General features: G+C 40.9%; 1 protein-coding gene and 1 long non-coding RNA gene across 2 annotated transcripts; one reads left to right on the top strand and one right to left on the bottom strand.

The window, feature by feature from the left end:
• Positions 1 to 1,736: 1,736 nt before the first annotated feature.
• ACOT13 (acyl-CoA thioesterase 13) lies at positions 1,737 to 13,470 on the bottom strand. Its single transcript, XM_002915809.4, has 3 exons — positions 13,195 to 13,470; positions 4,358 to 4,542; positions 1,737 to 2,244 (listed from the first exon to the last, which is right to left on the bottom strand). Exons 1-3 carry the CDS (start codon positions 13,273 to 13,275, stop codon positions 2,040 to 2,042), a joined length of 471 nt encoding a protein of 156 aa, XP_002915855.1. The 5' UTR covers positions 13,276 to 13,470; the 3' UTR covers positions 1,737 to 2,039.
• Positions 2,251 to 6,732, top strand: LOC117802787. The gene is made up of 3 exons (XR_004626335.1): positions 2,251 to 3,475; positions 3,717 to 3,854; positions 5,173 to 6,732. It is a non-coding gene; the product is annotated as an uncharacterized LOC117802787 (long non-coding RNA).
• Positions 13,471 to 13,491: the final 21 nt, after the last annotated feature.

Here is a 13,491-nt window from a genome sequence, read left to right as displayed (position 1 = left end):
TCTATACTCAGTGTGGGGCTCAAATCACGACCCCAAGATCAAGAGTCACAGGCTTCACTGACTAAGCCAGCCAGGTGCCCCAGAAAAATATTCTTTATTTCAAAATGCTTTTACATGTTTTCTCATCAGTTGAAAATGAGAATCTATTTGAACCAATGCCTTTGAATGTTAACCATGGGCAGGTCCTGTTCAAAGCTCTTGTCTTAGAACCCTGAGTGGAAAGAGCTGCAGAGGTTTAGTAACTTGCCCAAGCTCACATCCAGAGTAGGGAAGGATTTAAGACCAGGCTGGCTGGCTCTAGAACCCAAGCTCTTAACTGTTTTACTGTATTGAATTACACTTGCTATAGTTATTAAGTCAGGCATTTCAGCAGCCCTTGGTTTTTACATTATTTCAGAATAAATTTAGAAAAGTTGTAAGTAACAGAAAACTCCTGTATAACCTTTGCCCACGTCTTAGCCACATTTTTTTGCAGTTCTTCGACATATATTTATACATCTCTTCTGAATCATTTGAGAGTTTGGTATATACACCATGCATACATCTTTACTCCTTATCCCCTAGTGCTTAGAATATGCCCCAAGTACAAGGATATTCTTTCATAACCACAGTAAAGTCCCCAAATTCAGGAAATTAACACTGATATACCTTAATCTAGCGTCCATATTCCAGTTTTGTTAATCGTCCTAATATTCTCAGGTCCTGTCCTAATACCCTGTGTTTTTTAATCCCCTATGGTTCACTACAAGGCCCTTGCATTTAGCTGTCAAATCTCTAGTCTCTCATCTGGCCTTTGTTTAACGACCTTGACATTTTTGAAGAGTAGGCTGATGTTTTAAAATAGTGTTCCTCATTTTGCATTTGAATGATGTTCTTCATGGTTAAATTTGGGATTGTGCACTCTGGCCAGTACCCAATTCAAGTGACCTCACTCCGTTCTCCAGTTAATATCCAAAAATGCACTGTCACTTTGCTCTTGGTTAATGTTAATTTTGATTGGTCAAGGTGGTGTCCTGTTTCCTGCATTGTGGTTAACTGTTTTTCTCCTTGCAACTAAGAAGCAATCTGGGGAACATGGACGTGTCCTTGCTCTTAATCAGGGGCACCACTGATGATTTTTGATTTTTGCTGTAACCAATCTTTACCATGATAGGTGCAAAATGGTAGTATCTACTCCTCCCTTCCACATTTAGCAGCATTCTATCATAAGGAGCCTCCTTCCTGTCTCTGCCACATATCTACCTAAATGATAAGGATGCAACAATTTTTTCTCAGTGCTGCAGTTTGCATCCTCTCAAACCATTTTCTTGAACATTTGCTTACTTTCAAGCATGATATATTAACATCAATTTCCCTATCCCAGCCTCCCAGTCCTGAAATCAGCTATTTTCTCCAAGAAGCCCATGTTCCTTTTATTTTGTTTTTAAAGATTTTGTCAGAGCACAGGCAGAGGGAGCTGCAGGCAGAGGGAGAAGTAGGTTCCCCACTGAGCAAGGAGCTGGACAGAGCTGGACGAGGGACTCAATCCCAGGACCCTGCGATCATGGCCCGAGCAGAAGGCAGCTGCTTAACTGGCTGAGACACCCCAGGTTCCTTTTAGAGGGAAATAATTAGAAGTTAAGAACTGCGTGTCTGCCCTGTGTGCTCACTGCTAACTGACTGGGAAGTCTACATCTGTCCTTTGAGCAGACAGCAGCATGATAAGCAAACGATAAATCAGCCTCTAACTATGGATAGTGTTTCCAAATTTATTTAACGTTGCTTCCTATATTTCTCTAATAGCTTAATATTGAACTTTAGTTTTAAAGTAATCTCATCTCAAAATGGCCTTGCTAAGTTTTCAGAAACCCTTTCAGCTAAGAATTTTTTTCATCCAAGTATCTATATAAGATTACAAACAAACTGAAGAAGTTTAAAACGAAAAATAGAGACAGTCCCAGCCTATGTCCCACTTGGTTCCTATGTCATTTTCCCCAAAGAAAATAACTATTTCTGGTTGTGCTCATTTATTTTGACAGTCATGTTTGTCCAAGTCAAATTTACGCTTGGTCTTCATTGCTGGGTGTCTTTAGGTCAAACCGCTGGGCTCCGTTTCCCAGGTGTTTTGTGTGTCTGCCTTGTGCTACTAATTCTCCCGTGGTCTTGTTCATCAGATCCACAGAGGTAAATGCCAGTGTTTTCCCTTGCTTCAGAATATGTGCTGTTATCACTAGGTCTTCTCCTACTTTAGCAGGTGACATGTACCTTGAAAGAAAACAAGTTTAAATATAGTTAACAGCAAATAATTTTTACTTTTTGAATTTTTAACCACAATATTTTAAGAGGGAAAGTTGTGTGCATCTCTCAACAGCCTTCTTAATGTGTTGCTTATTTTCCTCCTCAAAGTAGTTTAGGAATAGTGTCAGGTAGCTTTCTGTCCTATCAAATTTGAATGGCTGGTCCTGACCAAGTTCATCTTCCTCATTCCATATCCACACAAGTTTCTTTTACCATAAATATGGGAAGGCATTCCCCCCACCCCTTCTTTAAGATTCCCATCTCATATTTATTTGGGGCTGGTGAAAGATTTCCTATAGCTTTTATTTAATCTACTTAACTTCGCGGGTGAAGTATTACCTGGTGTCTATACTGTAGGTTCCCTCTGACCTGGGGTCCAGAAGGAAGCAGACGGTCCTCCTGTTCTATTGTTAGGTCAACAGCAGCCTACCGCTGCAGCCCTGCCTGTCACTCCCCTCACTTCATCATGCAGGCAGTGCATCTCCCGTCCTCACTAGAAGGGTGCGCACAGTACAAGGTAATTTAAGAGAGACTATATTCATATAGCATCACAATATGTTATGCTTGTTCTATTTTATTATCATTGTTAATGTTACTGTGCCTGGTTTATAAACTTTATCACAGGTATGTATGTACAGAGAAAAACATACATAACGGGTTCAGGACTATCTGTGGTTTCAGGCATCCACTGGGGGTCTTGGAATGTAGCCCTGTGGGTGAAAAGGGGACTACTGGATTTTGTCTGATCAGTATTTAGGATTCACTCAAGTGCACTGGAGTAAATTCTGCCCTTTACCGCACTCAAAACGATTTAAGAACTCTAAGAATTGATATGAGGCCCTTAGAATCCTGGTGATGAGTTGCATATATTTTTTAAAAGACACCTGCCCACTTACCTTAATCATAAGTTGTCACTCATTTATTTTTGAAATACCTATGGTAAATCTTTGAGACTTTGTTTCTGTTCAAGTGAGTCAGTGTTTGAAGCTCAGGCAGTTCCTCATCGTGACCAGTACTTTGACCACATGTATGTGAAACGATGTTTCACTACTAAAAATTCCTTAGGCTTGTGGGAGCAGAGTTGTATCTCAGAAGATCACGAGATGCAGTGCTCATTTTGAAGACCTCTGCTCTTAACAGAAGCTCCCGAAGCAAAGTGGAGTCATCAGTGGGCCTTACCCTCACCACGTGGAAAAAGGTAAGGACCGCAGAACCTTTGTAGATCTTAATTTCAAGAGCTTTTGCCTCTTGTCCTGTGATTTGCTTACTACACCCTCAATTTATTCCGATAGTAAAGAAGGGCTGAATTTTCTTAAGGTAGCCTAATAAAAGATTTACATTGTTTAAAAATCTGATAACTGACATTATTTCCATTGCCCTCGTGTTGCACCCTAACCCCTGCCTGTCCCCCTGGCAAAAATCATTGTTTTGTTGTGTAGGTGGAAAAAGCAGTTGTCTGGAAGCTAAACCCCTGGGTCCTGCACTCTACTGATGGACCTGCAGTGGTACTAGTTGGTGCTACAAGTGAATTTTTTTACACTTGAAAAGAGATGACCCCTGTAGGCATTTTCACAGTGGTGAGTGACAGCCTGATCTCTGGGGCACTGCCACCAGATCACGTAGTTGATGTCTGCAGAGCACGTTCGCAGTTGCAGGGAGAGATAGAGGACTGCAAAACTGGACACTTGTGTTCACCTTGTTACAAGGCAGTGGCAACGTACACTTTTTGAAGGTTTATCCAACTTCTCTCTGCAGTTTATTCAGGCTTTTTTCCAGGCACTCAGTACAACCCTCAGAAGACATCTGTACAAGTGGCAATTGTAAGGACTGTGGGACGGTTCCCCCCGGGGACGTAACAGGAGCCGCATGTTCGCTGTCTGGAATGTGTAGGTCATCAGTTCCTCTAGTTCTAGACCCTAAGGCCATGGGATCTTTCAGGGCACATCTAGAGCTACATTTCAGGACGGCCAGCTCAGGGCCCCTCCACTTCTGTTTAGGTTATAAATGTATTCGGTCTCAGTTGTTTGAAGTGAGTTTTCACATTAAAAAAAGTTATTTGTAGTATGGTCTGGATACATACGTTATGTTCATATCCACACTGACTCCTGGTGCTCCCCGTTCTGTGCACAGCAGAGCCACTGTTGATATGCTATCCACTAAGGTGGCTGTCATACCACCGTGGAGAGTGCCGTATTTATTGGTGTGGTCCTCTCCTACTTTCATTTCACAAATCACTTTCCCAGGGGCAGCAGAGACAAGAGTCACCTAAGTGTAAAAAAAAATAAAATAAAAAATTGAACATTCTTTGGTATTAAGAAAGCCCAAACAGCCCGTCAAGAATTATCACGGGAGGGGCGCCTGGGTGGCGCAGTTGTTAAGCATCTGCCTTCGGCCCAGGGCGTGATCCCGGCGTTCTGGGATCGAGCCCCACATCAGGCTTCTCCACTGGGAGCCCTGCTGCTTCCTCTCCCACTCCCCCTGCTTGTTCCCTCTCTCACTGGCTGTCTCTCTCTGTCAAATAAATAAATAAAATCTTAAAAAAAAAAAAAAAAAAGAATTATCACGGGATTACACGGAGTCACTCCAGCGGCACCTTGCTGACTCACCCCGTAGAGCATGCAACTCTTGATCTCTCAGGGTTGTAAGTTCAAGCCCCACGCTGGGTATAGAGACTGCTTAAAAATAAAATCTTAAACTAAGTCATCCCAAAAAAGTTGATTAGAAATTCAAATAAGTTACCAATATCTCTATGATGGAAATTAACCCATATGTCAATTATTCTTAAAAAGGAATATTTAGGGAAAGAGTAGTTTTCGTTAATCTCCACTCTGCAGAAATATTCTGAGATTTTCAGCCTCATATGTGACAACCTGACATCTCTTAATGTCTCCACAGAAATTTTGGACCAACAAAGCTAGCTGGTTCCTGTGATCTGTTAACCCATGATAGGTTTAACTTGGATGTTCCCCACTTTTTGCAGAGTAATTTTTATAATGACTTTGTAATGAATGATTTAAACAATTTAAAAAACACACTGGAAGAAATTAATTTAGTTATTGCTAGAATCAACAAACTTATACGATAAACTCATCTTAAAATAAAAAGCTTAACAATAGAATCCAGCAGAGTTGAACTTTGGCTTTTAAGGTCCTGCCCATTTATAGTAGTTTAATGAAAAAGAATTACATGAAAGTGTCTCAAGCAAATGGTTAGATTCTAGCTAACTGCTACCTCAGCATTTTCCTATGCTAGGCACTGAACCAAATACTACTAACATATGCTATGCAATAAGGAAGGGATAATCTCCATTCTGTAGGTGACTTAAATTCAGAGTGACCTGTTGTTGGGGTCACCTATGATGTGACAGAACTGATTGAGATCTAGGTCGGTCTTCAGGTCTCCCTCGACACTTAACTATGGAGTCTCTGGGATATACAGTGGCCTTTAAAGGCTCCCACCAGGAAAACACTTTGGAGTTTCACAAGCCACAACTTTAGTGGTTTTCCTGTTGTTTACCCCTGAGAAGTAGGCCCTGAAGTAAAACAGAAAACAGAGCCATCCAATATAAATCATCCTAAACAATTTTATGTCATATTGTGCCTAACCGGTACATCAGTGGCAAGTAAATACTAGAACAGATCAAGTGTATTCATATAACAAATGATCTAGCCACAAGATGTCCTCATACGCTAATATACATATCAAGCAGGACGACGTGTAAACTCCCCTTACTCAGGCATTGACATGAGTATAGCAAGCACTGGCAATGCGAAGATGAATGAAATCCAATCCCTGCTCTAAGGGGTTCACAACCTAAAGGAAGAGGTGAGTACACAGGGGAGGGACTTCCTAGAGACAGAATAAATACAAGTTGCTAGAGGGATATCTAACTTATAACAGTACGCGTCTTCAGAGAACAGACATTAGTAAGCTTTCTCTCTTATACAGGTTCTCTGCCGCCTTGAACCTGGAAAAGAGGGGCTACTGGAGAAGGACCATCCCCATCCCATATGCACTGAGGTCTGTGGCAATGTCTATTCACATCTCCAGATCTTCTCTGCAGGGGGGAAAACACTGACTTGTGTAGAATTTCTGCAGGTGATATAGATTGGAATCCAGAAGCTGAATATGGAGCCGTTCGCAGGAAGGGACAGTGCCCCGCAGGAAAGTAAACACGGTGAGCCAAGGACCAGCACACAGCTTAGTTGTCCTACACAGTGACACGAATAAGACGGCAACAAAGAAATTTTAAGTAATCTCTGTTCACTGAGGAACAGCATTCCAGAAATTCCTGCAACTCCTATGCTGGTTGAATAAAAATTACACTGTTTTTTTTTTTTAAAGTGTTCTGTGCTGAATTTTAAAAATATATACATTTAATTTTTATCAAAGCTCTCAGATCACTTTCTGAGTGGAGGACTTGGATAAAAGGGCTATGTAGACAAGTGGTAGAGCATTTCAGCAGCATGCCATTTCCGAGTGTGCACGGAGCATTAAACCTTGACTGCTTCCATGGCAGAAGAAATGTAAATTCACCATTTCCTTGAACTGGTCTTCCATTCACCACTGCCAAAATTACTGATGTTCCAGATATTTGCAGTTGCTCTGAATCGATGCCAAATCCCTTTCCCCTATGGTATCAGCAACTTTTGACGAGTCCATACTTTCACTAATTATATCTTACAAATCTTATTTCTGAGCCATCTAAACTGCCATGTTCCTTCTCTTCAATAGATTTTTAATTACAACATTCATTTTATATGAATAAGCAGTGTAGGGATGCATTTTCCTACCTACCACTCCTTCAGTGCTGTGTATCATTCTCCAGGCTTATTCAAACACGTATATGTGTATAGGGTTTTTTCCCCTTCTTTTTATAAAATGACAAAAACAGAATCACATTCTACACATTACTTTGCAACTTCCATTTTTCTCTTCCTGGTATATCAGCCGTGCCTCTAGCTCCAATCACAGAACTCTCTTTTAATTGCTTTGTGGTATTCCCTAGTATTGGATATATTCAACTCCTGCTTGATATGTATGTTCTTTCCGTATTTTTTATAATTACAAAGGTACTTTTATTTGTATAAGATAGATCACCAAAATTAGATAGCTGAGTAAAAGGGTATGTAAATTTTTAACAAGTCTGCCAGATTCCTTTTCAAAAGCAATGAATAAGAGTGCTTCATTCCCATATGATCCTCTCAATTGATGCAGAAAAAGCATTTGACAAAATACAGCATCCTTTCCTGATTAAAACCCTTTCAGAGTGTAGGAATAGAGGGTACATTTCTCAATCTCATAAAAGCCATCTATGAAAAGCCTACTGCAAGCATTATTCTCAATGGGGAAAAGCTGGAAGCCTTTCCCTTAAGATCAGGAACACGACAAGGATGCCCACTCTCGCCACTATTATTCAACATAGTACTAGAAGTCCTTGCAACAGCAATCAGAAGACAAAAAGGGATCAAAGGTATCCAAATCGGCAAAGAAGAAGTCAAACTGTCTCTCTTTGCAGATGACATGATACTCTATATGGAAAACCCAAAGGAATCCACTCCCAAACTATTAGAAGTTATAGAACAATTCAGTAAGGTGGCAGGATACAAAATCAATGCCCAGAAATCAGTTGCATTTCTATACACGAATAACGAGACTGAAGAAAGAGAAATTAGGGAATCCATCCCATTTACAATAACACCAAAAACCATACGTTACCTTGGAATTAACTTAACCAGAGACGTAAAGGACCTATATGCTAGAAACTATAGATCACTTTTGAAAGATATTGAGGAAGACATAAAAAGATGGAAAAATATTCCATGCTCATGGATTGGAAGAATTAACATAGTTAAAATGTCCATACTACCCAGAGCAATCTACACTTTCAATGCTATCCCGATCAAAATACCGAGGACATTTTTCAAAGAACTGGAACAAATAGTCCTTAAATTTGTATGGAACCAGAAAAGGCCCCGAATCTCCAAGGAACTGTTGAAAAGGAAAAACAAAGCTGGGGGCATCACAATGCCGGATTTCGAGCTGTACTACAAAGCTGTGATCACAAAGACAGCATGGTACTGGCACAAAAACAGACACATCGACCAATGGAACAGAATAGAGAACCCAGAAATGGACCCTCGGCTCTTTGGGCAACTAATCTTTGATAAAGCAGGAAAAAACATCCGGTGGAAAAAAGACAGTCTCTTCAATAAATGGTGCTGGGAAAATTGGACAGCTACATGCAAAAGAATGAAACTTGACCACTCTCTCACACCATACACAAAAATAAACTCCAAATGGATGAAAGACCTCAATGTGAGACAGGAATCCATCAAAATTCTAGAGGAGAACATAGGCAACAACTTCTATGACATCGGCCAGAGCAACCTTTTTCACGACACATCTCCAAAGGCAAGAGAAATAAAAGATAAAATGAACTTATGGGACTTTATCAGGATAAAGAGCTTCTGCACAGCCAAGGAAACAGTCAAAAAAACTAAGAGACAGCCCACGGAATGGGAGAATATATTTGCAAAGGACACCACAGATAAAGGACTGGTATCCAAGATCTACAAAGAACTTCTCAAACTCAATACACGAGAAACAAATAAACAAATCATAAAATGGGCAGAAGATATGAACAGACACTTTTCCAATGAAGACATACAAATGGCTAACAGACACATGAAAAAATGTTCAAAATCATTAGCCATCAGGGAAATTCAAATCAAAACCACACTGAGATACCACCTTACGCCAGTTAGAATGGCAAAGATAGACAAGGCAAGAAACAACAATTGTTGGAGAGGATGTGGAGAAAGGGGATCCCTCCTACATTGTTGGTGGGAATGCAAGTTGGTACAGCCACTCTGGAAAACAGTGTGGAGGTCCCTTAAAAAGTTAAAAATTGAACTACCCTATGACCCAGCCATTGCACTACTGGGTGTTTACCCCAAAGATACAGACGTAGTAAAGAGAAGGGCCATATGCACCCCAATGTTCATAGCTGCATTGTCCACAATAGCCAAATCATGGAAGGAGCCGAGATGCCCTTCAACAGATGACTGGATTAAGAAGCTGTGGTCCATATATACAATGGAATATTACTCAGCTATCAGAAAGAACGAATTCTCAACATTTGCTGCAACATGGACGGCACTGGAGGAGATAATGCTAAGTGAAATAAGTCAAGCAGAGAAAGACAATTATCATATGATTTCTCTCATCTATGGAACATAAGAACTAGGAGGATCGGTAGGGGAAGAAAGGGATAAAGAAAAGGGGGGTAATCAGAAGGGGGAATGAAACATGAGAGACTATGGACTGTGAGAGGCAAACTGAGGACTTCAGAGGGGAGGGGGTGGGGGAATGGGATAGACTGGTGATGGGTAGTAAGGAGGGCACGTATTGCATGGTGCACTGGGTGTTATACGCAACTAATGAAGCATCAAACTTTACATCGGAATCTGGGGATGTACTGTATGGTGATTAACATAATATAATAAAATAAAATTAAAAAAAAAAAAGAGTGCTTCATTCCCTAATTCCTCATCAGTAATGTATATTATTAGTCTGAATTACTCTTTTACAATATGATAAGGCAAAATAATATGGTATCTCACGGTTTAAATTTGCATTAGCCACATTGGGAGTGCTACTGAGCACCCTTTCACGCTTACCGCCTGACTACATCTCTGTTTTGTAAACAGCTTGTTGATATGCTTTGGCCCACTTACGAAACTGTTTTTATAGCTCTTTTTACCATACCTGATTTTAACACCTACTCATAGAGAAATTGTTTTCCAGATAATTGTATTTTGACTTTTATTGTATCTTTTGCCATTGTTAACTAGAGATTTAGAAAAAAAATCACATTTTGTTCCACACCAAGACATGTGGGAAGGAGGTGCCACGAAAGAAACAACCAAAGTTCAGTGCAAAGACATGGTTTATACTTAGAACAAAAGAGTAGCAATTTGTCTAGTTTTAACCCAGGACAAAGTGAGTGAGTACGAAGGTTTTTCAATGTCGGCACTGTTGACATTCGGACTGGATGATTCATTATTGTGGAGCGTAGGGGCAAGGGAGCCTGTGCACTGACAGACAGTTAGTGTCTGTGGCCTCCACCCAGTAGATGCCCCCCGTGCGGTGCCCCTTCCATCCCACTCCAGTCGTCCTCAGACACTATCAAATGTCCTGTGAGGAGCAAAATTACCCCTAGTTGGGAACCACTGGTTTAGGTCACGTTAACCTTTAAATTTACAATAAAAGCAAGGGAGCCAAGTTCACAACTAGCCTTATGGATCACTACGCATAAATATATATTCTAGCCCAAGCAACTGTGCCCACACAAAACACAACCAACCACAAATCCTACTTTAGATCAAATTAATACAGAACACCTACAATGGTATTGACTTGCGTGCAGTTAGTGTGATAGCCACTAGCCTGATGTCAGTATTGAGCCCTTGAAACATGGCCAATGGCCAGTATGAACTGAGATGTGCTGTTAAGCGTAAAATTCACACTGGGTTTCAAAGATGAAGTCCCAAAAACAGAATACTCTTGTATTGACTGCATGCTAAAATAGTATAATTTCAAATATAATGAGTTGCTTAAAATACATTAGTAAATTCATTTTACTTACTTTTTGCTTTTTTATAATTATATATATACATATATATACACACATATATATGCATATATATATATATAGTATGATACATGTGGCTTGCATTTGTAGCTTGCACTGTATCTCTCTACTGGACAGTGCTGGGTCTCAAATCATGGGTGCCCCACTCAACCTCACTACAACTTCTGAGAGACTCTGTACATGAGGTTTAACAGGCATTTCTTCTTGGAAGACACATTACCACCAATGCCAACTCAGGCATACAAAATTTTATGACTGTTACAGTGTATCTGTTTAAGGTATGAGATGTTTAATCAGACCACCCAAAGGCAAATCCAACCCATGGCAAAATTATCATGACAGGACACACACCCAAAATTTGGTTGTTGAAAATTTAACAATGAAAATGGCTATTGATGTTTTTAGGGAATTCAAACTTCCCCTTAGTCCAGAACTTCTTTTGTTGCATAATCTCTCTCTCAAAAAGTTACTGTTAAAAAGTAGCATATCCTTGGATTTTATAGTGTTTGCTATTTGAAAACATTAAATACATTTGTCTATTATTTTCCATGTTTTTCACAAAAACCCTTGGATATAATCAGGGAAAGTTACTTACGTGTTGAGAAACATAGCCCAAATGTTTCCAGGAGGAAGACTTTGGTCCAACAGCCTACATTCTTCCTACAAATGATGGCAATTGGTCTGTGTTTAAGCTCCACTTTTACATTATGTATTTGCAAATACTCTTTCCTAATAAGAAGGAAAACAGGCAGGGGCGCCTGGGTGGCTCTGTCAGTTAAACGTCCGACTCCTGATTTCAGCTCAGGTCATGATCTCAGGGTTGTGGATCAAATCCCACATCCGGCTCTGTGCTGGGCATGGATCTGCTTAATTAAGATTCTTTCTCTCCCTCTCCCTCAGCTTCTCCCTGACCCAACTCCCTCTAAAAAGAAAAAAAAAAAAAAAAAAAGAAGAAGGAAAACAGGCATGCATTCTTTAAAATATTTAGAAAAAAACCTAAAGGTTCTTAGGTTGTTAAATGCCTTCCAAATCTGATATAACCAAGGGCTTCTGTTATCATGTTTATTTATAAATGATTCCTACCTAACATGATTTCTACAAAGACACTGAAAACTAGGAATCTGGGCTAGTCTTTTCATGTGCAAAGGAGACAGAGGCTATCCCTGCCTGACTCCGAAGCACCACGCTACCTGGAATTTGGCTTTCCTACCTTACTGCAATTATTTATTTTCTAATCCTCTAGGCTGCAAGTGCATCTTAGGTGTAGACATTGTCTCTTACTCTTTCCCTCAGAGCAATATAGGCATCTGTTTGTTGAAGGCTCCTGCTCTGAAACCAAGCAATTCTGTCTCCACACGATAATCATTTAAACATTCCCTGACTTATGACGCTTTGACTTAAGATTTTCAACTTTTGATGGTGTGACAGCGTTACATATTTCAATAGAAACTTCGAATTTTGGATTTCAATCTTTTCCCACGCTAGTCACATACAGTACCATGTTCTCGAGATGCTGGGCAGTGGCAGTGAGCTGCACCTCCCAATCAGCCCCTACAGCAGGAGGGTAAGCAACTAGACTTAAAATTATTCTGTAACTAGGGATGCCTGGGTGGCTCACGTGAGGTTAAGCTTCGAACTTTTGATTTTGGGTCAGGTCATGACCACAGAGCGCCATCTCACGTGAGATGGAGCCCTGCTTTGGGCTCTGCGCTGGACCTGAAGCCTGCTTAAGATTCTTTCTCTCCCCCTCCCCCTCGCTGGCGTTCTCTCTCTCTTAAAAAAAAAAAAGAGAAAAGAAAACAAACAAAAATTATTCTGTACCTATATGACCATTCCGTTTTTCACTTGCAGTACAGTATTCAATAAACTACGAGATAGTCAACACTTTACAAAATAGGCTTGGTTTTAGATGATTTTGCCCAACTGTAGGCTAAGAAATGATCTGACCACATTCAACATAGGCGAGGCTAGTTTTATTAAAATGCACTTTCGATTTACCGTATTTTCAACTGGCAGTGGGTTTAATCCGGAAGGAACCCAATCCTAAATCAAGGCAGATCTGAACTTAGTTATGTACATCCCCGCGAAGGTAACCATGCGCCTGACCGAACACAGAATGACGCTCTACGAAAACAGTAATCATTACTACTAAGGTGAATTTACCCGGGCAGTCCAAAAGAATCTAGCGAGACACACTCATTCAGTGCAACCCACACCAAGCATCGTGCATTCTCTAGAAGCCAACGCTTCGACTGCAATACCTTTTCCAAAACTCTATCAAAACCAGTGACACGGGACATCGACTTCATCAGCTCCAGCACTTTCTGAGTCAAGTGGCTCATCGCGGGCGGCTGCGGCTTCTGAGCACAACACAAGAAGGAAGCTTTGGCGAGCCGGGGGCGGGGGGAGCCGAAGTCCGCGAGGGAGCAAGGACACGCAGGGCGAAAGAACCCACGTCCTCTCCGCCCGCTCTACGCTCGGCGTCTGGCGTGTCGCGCACCCGCCGCCAGCGCCCCTGCCGCTCGCACTCTGACGTCCCGCCCCCTCCCAGTTGTGAC

This window comes from Ailuropoda melanoleuca, chromosome 6 (genome assembly GCF_002007445.2).
Source record: "Ailuropoda melanoleuca isolate Jingjing chromosome 6, ASM200744v2, whole genome shotgun sequence".
Classification (NCBI taxonomy): domain Eukaryota; kingdom Metazoa; phylum Chordata; class Mammalia; order Carnivora; family Ursidae; genus Ailuropoda; species Ailuropoda melanoleuca.
The sequence above is the reverse complement of the archived record's forward strand: the minus strand, read 5'-3'. Positions and strand labels throughout refer to the sequence as shown.